The sequence below is a fragment of the Solenopsis invicta genome, chromosome 16 (assembly GCF_016802725.1).
Source record: "Solenopsis invicta isolate M01_SB chromosome 16, UNIL_Sinv_3.0, whole genome shotgun sequence".
Lineage (NCBI taxonomy): Eukaryota > Metazoa > Arthropoda > Insecta > Hymenoptera > Formicidae > Solenopsis > Solenopsis invicta.
In genome coordinates, this window is record NC_052679.1 from 21,173,467 (window position 1) to 21,185,761 (window position 12,295).

Sequence of the window (12,295 nt, forward strand, 5' to 3'; positions counted from 1 at the left end):
CGTAGGCGCCCGCTGTAGGGCTATTTTTGGCACGTTCGCGGCGCTTCGTAGACGCATTCGCGAAGGTGCATCCTTGAGGCAAAGGATCAGCACTTTCGATCTTTCAGACGCCGCGTGACGATCGCGAGAGGACGCGCGAAAGCGAAGAAATTCCGGCCGATGTGAGTTAACGTTACTGCCTGATAAATTCCGCTGATACGAGCATCACGATCTCCGAAGGATGGACCAAGAAGCCAAATAGGATAAATCCAGAGAAACATCGACGCAAAAGGTAGTCTCTTTGTCACCTCCTTGCTGGCCCTAATCCCACCATCTCGTTCCATTTCCACCTTCGCATTTTCGTCAGAGTTCAAGGATATCTGGGACATTAAATGGCGCCTAGCGTTTTCACCTCTGGAAGTGGACCGTACCTCCTGCCTCTTTCACTATCTCCCTTTCTCCCCTATTTCGGCCGCGATACAACGCCGGTAACCGATACGATCCTATCAAGGATGCAGTTAATTACACGTCGTACAACAGCCGAGCCACAAAGCCATCAGGTCTCACTCAAAGAGATCAACAAAAGAACCCCGGTGCGCCGAGGGACCAGACAGACGCACGGGCATCCACGCGATAGGCTATTCGCATACCTGTCAGCTATTAACCGCTGATGCGAATCACCGTTTTATCCTCGAATTATACAAATCGGGCCGCGTCCTTTGTGCGGACCGATCGATGACCGAGGGAGGAGAACGAGAAGCCGGATGATCGCGCGAAAGATCGTGCTTTGACCCGCGAGTAGTCAACACTGCCCCCCCCCCCCCCGCATAAAGAAATATCTCGTATATTTATTTCCCATTCGATCGAACGAGTAAATAGCATTCAATGCGGTAGCCGGCGAAAAATTCGGCACGACGTTGTTAAGAGCTCGCGCACGTGTCACGTTTTTCGCGCGACGCACTTACGAGAATGTTTTTAGTAGCGCCCTCACCGCGAGAAATAATTGCGCCGGTTATCGTCGTGGAACGTCTTCATATTTCTCCGCGAACGCAAACATTTCCCAACACTTGGGGGCAGGCACCGATAATTAATACTTTTATTACCGTAATAATAAATAGTTTTTATACGTCGTAAGAAATCGCCGCTAATTACGGCGCTTGGACATTACTCTTTCTCGATCGTATAACGCAATCCTTACACATTATCCGACCGTGTAGCACTTGGGGATATCCCCTCGCACGCACGTGATAACGGAGGAAGAGAGAAAGAGGCCGAGAGCGGGAGAGAGACGGGGAACGGAAGACGAGCGAGAGGATAGGTACGGTGCACAATGTTCGGTAAATCATTGGACGTTTATTGCAGTTAATTAGTCGACTGACCGGCCCCGTCGGACTGCTTTTGCATGTACCATTCAAAGCCAGAAGAGCTACACACGTGCGCGTGATGGCGCCGTGCAAAGGTTAACACACGTCTCCATTCCGTGCGAGTAAAGTACGAGGAATCGGACGTTATCTTGGACATCGTCAGAATTTCGAGAATTTTATTCAACCCGTTCCGGCTACCTAACGACCATCGGATGAGAATTTTAGTAATTGCATCTTCTCCGTTCGTACGCAAGATCCCTCGTAATCGGTTGAGATAAGAAACCTAATGTTACATCTATTGACATTCTATCGACAATCAAATGAATTCCATATTTTGTAAGAGATAATTTTATAAAAGCAAAGAGAAAGAATGTAACGCCATTCGCTTTTAATTTAAAACTTTTTAAGTAAAAAATTAGAGATGCAAAAATGTAGTTTTTTGTTTAGGCTCTATATAAAACGTTTCACTAATCTTTTTAAAAAATCATAATAAAAATTTCAATAGTTTTAAGCATTAATAGATGCTTAATATTACACTTTTATCTTGTTGTCGCCGACGATGTATATTTGTAACTGAAGATACTAAAAGACAAAACGGAGAATGGAAATAATTTCTTTATCGTTTAAAGAAACGGCGCCTACACAACAACAGTGTTACGCATGGAATTGCATCATCGCTTCGTGGCAAACGATTGCGATAAACTCGAATGCGACAAGAATCGTCGAGATAATCGTCACGCAAGGTCAATCATAACTAAACTCATTACTCGCTGCAATATGAACTAAGGTATTTCGAATAGTGTAACACGATTCGCAATATAGCTGACGCTTTACGGTCTAAATTAGTGAAGAAAAACATCCAGAGAAAAGAAGAAAAGAGAAGGAAAGAGCGGCTGAGTGATAAATTTCTGACCCGATATTCGCCCCTGGTTTCTCGACAGCGGAATGCCGAGAACCAGAAAAACGGTACACGCTGGACTTGGCTTCCTTGTTAAAGTAACATGATTTGCGGGCGAATGATTAACCGGCCGTCACCTGCGCAATGCAAACTGCGCGCTGATCAATCGCCAATCGCCGAAGGGATAATAAATGTGAAATACGATTGGCATTAAGCGAGAGGTCAACGCAAGTCGTACCAGAAAAGGTTCACGTTGTCTTGCACGCGTGCCTGACATTAAATCGAATGGATTGTTGGCGAAACCCACTACAATTCAATGGAGAGCCGTTCCAAGTCAAACCAGTCTTTTTATAAATAAATAATTTCGCTGAACTTAAATCGATTTAAAGTATGGTGTAATACAAGAAATTTTAATGTTATATTATATATTTGCAGAATACGCAATTTTCAGAGATATATCCGAAGCGAACACTTTAACGTGACCGGTATCATATAATTATCGAACCGTAATGTGTATGTGTACCGCGTAATGTGTATATCATTATAATTTATATATGTGTCATTGCACATGGCATTGTAAAATTATTCGCATACTCACTTTTTGATTATATCCATAGACGGTATCTTCCTTCCTGGAATAGCAATCTTCTCGTACTTAACACCAGCATTTGTAAATTCCTGCAACAGAACCGTTATAAATGTTAATAACATAAATAATCACATGCGCATTGTTGCGTAATGAAAGCAGAATATTCTCCATCGCATGAAACGTAGATTAATAGAACACGTATTGAATTGAGCACGCGTATAATTTGATCGACCAAGCTATTGTCTCGTTAAACCGCCCCGGCGCACCTATTAGCATCACTAATTATCACACTTAAAACCGTCAATTATAAACAATGCGGATAATCTCGTCTCCGAGTGCGAGCGTGTCATTCAAATATGACGAAACCGAACGTTCGAAAACTGAAACAATCGATCATTAGATACGAAATCCACGGGCGGAAAGAAAAAATGCGACTCTATAGACTAATCAATATAAATAAAAGAGAGATTCACAATCATATGCATCTCTGAAAGTATTCTAGAAGTACTAAGTGTTACATATTTACGAATGTCTCTATTATCAATCTTTTAGTACTCGTAAGCCTCAAACGCACTACTATCAAATTTTTAAATGAGATAATAGGCTATCAAATAAAATATAAATTATCGCTAGAAATATAAACAACATTGAAATAAATTTAATAATCAAAATGGAACAATAGTGCAAAAATATTAAAAAAATGGTGCAATATATTTTGTGTTACAATAATATCTATTGCTAGCTTTAATTATTAAAAAAACATCGCTTAACACTAACAATAGTAACACACGTAACTTTAACCTGAGTAATGTCAGATAATAGTTACCACTCGTTTTTCCACTCTGATGACAGATCACGTCATAATAATCAATCTTTTTGACTTTGCTTTTAGCGAGATATTAGAAACTCAATCCTGGTGATCGTGCACTATTGCGCTTAATGGCTATATCGAATCTATTTTCTTTTCTCTTGCCGTCAATAATGCGCAAGAAATTCTTTCGCACGTTCAAGAATATCTCCGATTCTCAATCTCAACAAAAGCAAAGTTCAATTATGATAAATCAGAAAGACAAATTGATTTTCGAAGACGAGAATATTTTGTAATAAAAATTATATTTACAAACTCTTCGATTTTATGAAAGAAAATTCTTTAATCGTATATCTAACAAAGCTCATCGTAGTCGAGGTTTTGGGAAAATGAAAGTAGAAAAATCAGCGTGCACCATGTACACAAACCGTAAGGGTTATGTATACGTAAATGTACACAAAACTGGAAGAGTAAGACACATCTGATACTGACGATAAAATCTTTACGAACCGGTATGTGAGATCCTTTGTCTCTACAATCTTGTTTTCCTCCGTGACATCGGCCACGGGCAGGGAAATTAAAGGACCGACTAAGCGCTTCATTATACATGTATAATGCGCTCTAATTAGGCGTGGGCGACACCGAGAGATCTCTCTGTTAATTATCGTTGCCCCGCAGCGCTATTGATGTTCACGGCGGCGTGTATAATATTTTTAAAACATATCCCCCTTGAGATTCCTCACTCTCTTCGCGTGGCAAATGGCTGTCCAAACGTCGGTAGGGCCGGGGCAAAAAGCAGAAGATGAAGCGACCGAACCGACTCTACGACTTATTAATATAATTGATCGGTCTTCGGTCCTTTTCTCTGACAGCTCTGACCCAGAAAACATCGCGGACACATTCTCGTTCGACACAAACGGCTCAGACTGGCAGTCAGTCAGCGGATCGAGTCGTTATGGCAGCCGGCTATTCCAAAAATCTAATAATAAGTTCATTAGCTCGCGGCCCCTCGCTACAAATTAGTCGGACCGCTCTCGAGCGTTCTCAAGTCGAAACTGATCCCGATGCAATATTAGGATGTCAAGGCGAGAACGAGTGGCAGATGAAACCGAGGAAGAAAGAAAGATACTGTAGACGAACGGCGACAACAGATAGTTAAACTGTAAAGTTTGAGAAAAAAAAAAGTAAGAAGAGAGTCCGTATATCTGCTCGATCAAGGAATGCAGCAGGTGACAGCCTACGGGAGAGCGAGAAGAGAAGATGTCTCTTGTCTCGAGTTACTAAAAGGTAAGGGAAGCGCGTGCATAAACATAGCGAATTACGACTTGAAATTCGAACGATACGCGATATGTTTCCGCATTAAATTCATGTGGCAACATCAGTGTTATTTCATCAGACGATATTGCCTGCGTATGGCCCCTTTTTAATCGTACGTAACAATCTCTCAAATTTATCTTATTTATCTTCTACGTTGCCTTCTGTATTATGTTTACAATATATTTATTTTAAAATCAACTCAATTACCAATACGTATTAATTATCGAGTATACAGAATGATCAATCTTATTGCAATTCGCAAGTCAATAAAAATTCGAGATTCAGCTTTGTATCCCTTACCTTTTTGTCATAGTAGCGATTTGTATTAGTCAAGTCGACGATATACTTGAGATGAGGAAACGCTTGCCGTAATGTTTCTGAAGTAAATCTGTAACAACGGACATGGCCGGATTATAATGTGCGCGTCGAGTGGCGTTTCGATTTATCGATCGCTCGTAAAATCCCTGCGCTACTTGAATCGTAAAACGATGTCTTTCTTCGCTTATACAATAGATATACTCGTAGAGAGGACAGTAGAATCTAGTCACTATTAAGACGGCGCGGCGTGTACACGGAGAGATTCCTCTCGAAGGGCGCAATCTATATGACTGGATGATATATTAAGGGAAGCAAGGAATCTCTGAGATTCCAAGCGAAAGGGATCGGATTAGGCGGGGGTGTCGGCCCAAATAGTTTCACCATCCCTTTCGATATATCAAAACCTTTTGAGAGACGTACCAGGTGCGTGCGTGCGTAGATATGGAAACGAACGCGGCCATGCTTTGCCTCGAACGATTCCCCATAAATAAACAACCCTCGCTCGTGTCCGCGCTGTGATGTTATTAAAAAAAAAAAAAAAAAAAAACTTGTAAAATTTATTAGGATACTAGCAGATTTAAAAGCAATTAGCGGCGAACTAATGTGACCCGGCAGATTTATGTAATTGGCCAAGTGAGAAGTATCACGTCTCTTCGAACGCACCACTGTAATCATTGCTTTAATTTTACGAGCGCGCCACGATTTATCGACGAACGACTAATATCTTCTTATTTTTTTTTTATTTCACGCATCGGGTTACCGCGGCGCGACACCACTCCTTCGATCTCGCTAATGTGCTTTACTACGCTCATGCATCATCTCCTGTCTGCAAGGAGAGAAATTCTGCACCGTGCTGTAAACGCGGTACAGATATTTGCGGAATGAAAGAGAGACGGTGTCGGCCACGGATGTTTACACGAGAGGTGTCCGAACGACAAGTCATCCCGACTCACCGTTCCTCCGGCTTCAGATTCTTCGCTATGGCCTGAAACAAAAAAGAAGACAACATTCATCATCAGGAAAACGCAGCGAGAAATAATTAATAGCTCTTAGCTTAGCGACAGCCGCGCAACTGCGCGATGCTACGGGAGAAACTTCAAACGGCGTCTCTCGAACGACTTCATCTCCGCGATGATTACCATCGCTGCATACCATCGTCTCATGAGACCTGCACGAATGTATACGCGATATCGCAAGTCATCCCCTATTTCTGGTTAATTAATAGCGCAAGCTTAATAGACCGCACGAGACGATCGCGCGCCGCGATCACGGATCGCTAACGGATGATTGATTGATTCGAGTCTCACGTTGAGTAACGATACGTGACGATACGTGAACACCGGTGGGAAATCTCAAAGGCACGCTCCCGCCACGGGCACGATGACTCGATGATTGTAACACCGGCACTTCTCAATACGAGAGACATCGATATCAAAGACACGTAGTTTACTAATTCTATCTCGTCTATATTCACATGGTGAGCATTTTTATAAGATTTTAGAGACTATTAGCAATAATTATATTATTAAACATGTTATTTATTTCATTTAAAGAGAAATTCAATATAAATGAAATATTTTTTAACGCCAATAAAAAAAAATTATCTATTAGTTATCCATTTCTGGAATGTGTAAAAATGTAGTTAAATAATGCAAGTTCGGGAAAGTAATAATATGGTGCGTATTGTTTATACATAATTCAGATTAACGGGCGTAGAATACGGTGCAAGGTAAATTGAAACTTTCGTTAATCGGCTTGTAACGTCGCACCCGCTATGGGTGGGCTAATGGTAATTATAGGTTTAGACGTAGCTATCCGATTGGCTGGGCGGAGAGATCGTATCTACGGATGAGTATGGAATGAGTATCGGTCGCATTAATAACGGACTCGTGGTATGGCTTTTCGTATCCGAACGTAATAATCCGACATTGACTAGGCGTGAGATATTCCCCTATCCCGTTTGTAGTCGCTCCTGTTGCTCATATATGTATTTTCAACTACATATTGAAAAATAATTTTGCGTAAGCAAAACACGACAAAATTCATAAAATGTGTGCATTAAACATATGCTTACATTATAAAATGTAGAAATTATTTGTACTCTTTTTACACGAGTCCATTTCTTAATATATTAATAATTAATGATATACGATAAATACATCAATTTTTAATTTAATATAATTTCTTATAACGTTTAATGTAATTAATGTAATTAAAATAGTTTAAGTCTTTAATATCGCGAATGATGGTAGTGCCGTAACATTACCAATTCAGTAATTATGTGCGGTACGCATGATGTAAGAACGCAAGATTTAAAAAATTCGCAACGAACAATGCTACGACGCAATCGTGGCTGGCGAATGCCAGCGTGCGCCTCGCCTTTGACGAGTCGAGATTCGCGTATTTACGCTCCAAGTAAGGACAGAAGGCGCGAGGTAAATGCAAGGATTTACGAGCCTTCTCGGGAGAGGACATTCGCGGCACTCCTCGACGAAAAGACCGGGAACGCAAGCACGACGAACGGAGAGGAGTCGAAAGGAGAGAAAAGGACGTGACTGAAAGAGAAGAGAAGAAGAAAGAGAAGGATAGAGATACAGGTAGCTTTGGACCACCTGCGAAATTTATTAACCCCACTCGCGCCCAGGGGCAGTTTATTTTTCGCACGATATACTCCATTCCTCGCGGTTGACAGCCGGATCGCTCTCTCCACTGATTCCACCATTCAATTTCACGATCCTTAATCTAATATATGGGCCCGTCTAAATCAGGATTATCGGACCGCGCCTGCATTGTGAATCTTCCTGACGGTTCGCACGAGTTCACGCAGCATCCGTCGCGCGTCGAAAAGTTTTCTGCTGTACCTCCCAATTTTCACTTTCTAGCTTGGCAAATGCTACCAGCTTCGGATTTATTGGTTTTTATAATTTCTTAAAACAACTTTACGTATGCGTTGCTTTCGGAATTGAATTTTGTTTTTCACACCTTTATTATAGTAAACTTTTTATCTAAAAAAAAAATATTTTTGAAATAATTTTATAATTTTTATATAGAGAACATTAAAGAACTGAGTGAGCAGAAGAAAGTTTACAATGAGAGTTCAAAATGCGGCTTCATATGCCGGCAAATTTGAACAAAATTAAAAACATAACAAGGAGACAAATGTTAAATCATATTTCGCTCGGTATCAATAATGTGCCTGGCTATTGGCTACAACGCTGCAAAACATACGCGTTGATACACTCGTCTTGTTTTAGCAAAAGATTCGAACATGAACGAAGATAGATTTATTAATTAAGATGGAAGAGAATTGCATTTATCAGAAATTATTGAAATATTTTTTCGCATATTGATATATAATACAAGTACGTATCATTTATGCTATGGAAAATTTGTGTAGGTCATAAAAATTCGTAAAAATGCGTGTTGATCAAATGCAATACGTGGTACGAAGCCATCGAAAAAAGTGTGATCTTCGCGCGCGACGTAGGCGTTGGTCAACAGTAGGTATTGGCGATATTTATTGAAAATATTTACGAGGGGTGAGCTTCCACGCCTTTGTACCGAGTGGGCCGTAATATTCCCAAGATTCTTGCCTGGTCATTCGAAGTCGACGGCGTAATCTCGGCGAAACTGGCGTGAGAACTTTGGCGCGAGCGAGGGCTAACTGTAAATTCATATGCGACGTACCGATGACAATGGATTTGTTTTTCTTATTGCTGTACTAGATTGCACTAGAATTTTCCTTCTTGCTTTCACCAAATTTCAAACATATATCTATTTCACTTTAAGTACAGAAAGTGTACACTAGTTCAACTATTAAAAAAGAAAAAAAAAAGACCTAATATAATGTAATTTTTAAAATACGAAAACAGTCTCTCGCAAATTGTTAAAAATAATTATTACATAGTTATAATGATTACAGTTACAAACGGACATCTCCATAGATATTTTCTTAAAATATATTTAAACAAAATAAAAAAAATAACTTTTTCGCAATTAACTTTTTTGAAATTATAATTATCTCTCACTAACGTTAAGAATAAAAATTATCTAGATACAAACGTGCTCCATCAATTATATTAAAATTCTAAATTTCGTAAACACAAATTCGTAACAGTTGAATAATTCTCATGTGTCTTCAAAACACAATGCAAATTAGCGAAGCAAAATTGGTCTAATGCAAACTAGAACGGCACAGCAATTCAAAGGGTGTAGCGAACAATGCCGAGCGAACAGAAGCACTCTCGTAATAAGCGAAATAAGCGAAACGTCGTCAAATTCCACGTGTCACTAGGTTACTGTATACTCAATGAATTGCTCGTAAACTTCTATGTTCCTGAATGGACAAACGCAAAGAGTAAATTAGGTAGAACATCGCTATCAAATTTTACAAAAAAATATTGTCTCGCTTAACATGCTTACTCAAAAGGTATCTTTCGAAATTATCTTCACAAATAAACAAAGCTCATTGATTGCTGAGAATAATCATAATAAAATACATTTTTAAAAATAATAATCATATAAGCGATTAAATAACTTTGAGCTTTATTAAAAATACTCTTTTCTCTTCATAAAATTATTTCATAAAACTATCTAAAATTAATTTTTTAAATTTATATGTAGAAACTAAGTTATTAATTAACTTAAGAGATTTCTTAGAATGGATACTAATTTACATAGATTTATATTCACCCTAAATTTTAGAACAGTATATTATCAATTGTATGTACATGAAAAATTATTTAAAATAAGAAAATACAAACAGAAACATACACTGCACAGATTTACCGCGGACGAACCCTACGAGAACGAAAAGGAGAAGAAAAAGGAAGCCGGCGACCTGCGAGAGGAGCATTTTACTGCATCAGAGAGCGAGCGACATTTCTATGCGTTCATATAGAGCCATGCAGAGAAGCCGTATAGACTGCTATATGACCATCTCGTGCTGATATATGTGCGACGTTATTCGTATCCACTTACTTCCTCGTTTGGCAGAAGATTCGAAACGATTTGAAATAGGTCACCTACGCGAAGACGTGTACGACAACAGGACGACGCGCGACGCGTTCGCTAGTCATCATTAATATGCTTTTTAGCAGTTGACTGCATATGAACTCAAAAAGTATTAAAATTGCTAAATTTGAGAATAAAAACTTTTGTACCTAAAATTGCTGGTTTATCGTTCTAACGTATTTTAAAATTTTTAATTTATTTTTGTATTTCTAAAATAATTAATAAAACCAATTTTATAAATTTATGTGTACAAACTACTACAATTCATTTTATTAATTAGACTAAAAAAGATTTCTTAGAACGGATAATGTAATTTATAAATTATAGATTTATAACATTTGTCCTAAATTTCACAACTCGAGAAATATTAAAATTTGTGTGTGTGTGTAACAATAAAAATTGTATACCTTTAGTACTACAAATCAAAGACGGATTTAAATTTCGGCGTAATTAGATGTCAATTACATTGCTGATGTAATTTTCTAATTTATTCTAAAGTCTTTAATTTATTTCTGAACTAACTGATAAAATCGCGTATTATTTATTACAGAAGATATTTCTTAATATATGAAAAGTGATTTTAGTTACACATGATCTTGAGTAATAAATGAAACGTGGATCCATTAATCTCCGCTTCTCGCATATGTAGTAGGTAACCTATTTTCAAAATAGGATACCTTTGCAAGAATCTGTGAAAATTGATTCTCTGTCCGCCTTCTCTAATAATCACACCAAAGTTCAATATTCCGCGGCGCTTTTACAATTCCACGATTTCCGAAATGATCTAAGGCGATCGATACAACGTCGATTAGCGACCACTCCTCGGGGCCCATTGTGCCCAGTAAATTGACCATTAGCGGGGTTCCAAGAGATATCATCGGCTATTATGCGGCGGTGAAATATAAGGTATTTCAAAAGTACGTCTTTTCGAGTTTTACGTAAAATATCTACGAACAGATAAATTTGAAACGGTATTATGAAACCGTGCGTGCCGATTTATACGCGAGAAGAGATCAACGAAGTGATTTCGGCAGGAAGGTGCCAAAATTCTCCAAGATACAACGAGAGAAATTGAATCGTTTGCATCAACAATACGTCCAGATTTATTCCTTAACGCGGATCCTGTAAGCGTTCGGGAATTGATTATAGACGTCATATTACCGCGATACGGCGGCGTAGCCTCGCCATTCTGTGTGGATAACGAATTAGTACCGCTCCGACACGTGGCTTTATAGACTACCATCCGCGCGCCGCGTGTTTCCTATCACCGGCTATCGTGAACGCTCGGCGCAGCACGGCGAAAGCCGGGGCCATGTTCCCCGACCGTGTATAAATAATAGGGCCGCGTCGGCAGTCGCTATAATTCAATTCACACCTGATAACCGCGACCGTAGAATTTCCATATTACAGGCCGTAATAAAATTAAAAATATTTTCAGGGCGGTCCGCGCGCCCCGGGGGGTCTCCGTCTCTGCTTATGCGCGCTCAGCAGACGAGGATTGCGATCCTCCACGTTCGCCGACATCACGAATTTGTTCCCCGAATTTGTTTCTCGTTGTCGCCGGTGGTCCGTCGTCGACTGTGACATACGAGGGAACGTATGCAAAACGATACCGCGAGACTGAAATATTTATACGCTAAGATCGGAACGATACTAGACGCTAGACAAGTAATTACAATGAATCTTACGTGGATGACTGACGATCTATTTGCGAGACGTTTGGCAAGAGGCTAATGAATATTTACCTTCTATCATCATGTTTTATTACGAGGGACGCGTAGAGTGGAACCATAGACTTATGGCACCACTAAATCTTAACGGACAATAATCTAATATATATACTCTCGCTTTCTTACTTCTTCCTTTAGCTTATTTAATTTCTGACACACTTTGACAGTTGAAGATATATCAATATGTAAATTAGTTAAAAAATTTTTAATATTGCTTAATGCCTACTTGTATTAAATCATTAAACATTACATTGCTATTAAAAATGGCAAAATAAAGTA

General features: G+C 39.3%; 1 protein-coding gene across 1 annotated transcript in view; it reads right to left on the minus strand.

The window, feature by feature from the left end:
• The window catches only part of LOC105194763 (RNA/RNP complex-1-interacting phosphatase), a 44,447-nt gene that overhangs the window by 18,095 nt on the left and 14,057 nt on the right, over positions 1 to 12,295 (minus strand). The window contains exons 3-5 of the mRNA XM_011159856.3: positions 6,227 to 6,258; positions 5,256 to 5,343; positions 2,840 to 2,919 (exon numbers count right to left, since the gene is read on the minus strand). Of these exons, the coding sequence (XP_011158158.1) occupies positions 2,840 to 2,919; positions 5,256 to 5,343; positions 6,227 to 6,258 (200 nt within the window). The remainder of the gene's footprint in view (positions 1 to 2,839; positions 2,920 to 5,255; positions 5,344 to 6,226; positions 6,259 to 12,295) is intronic.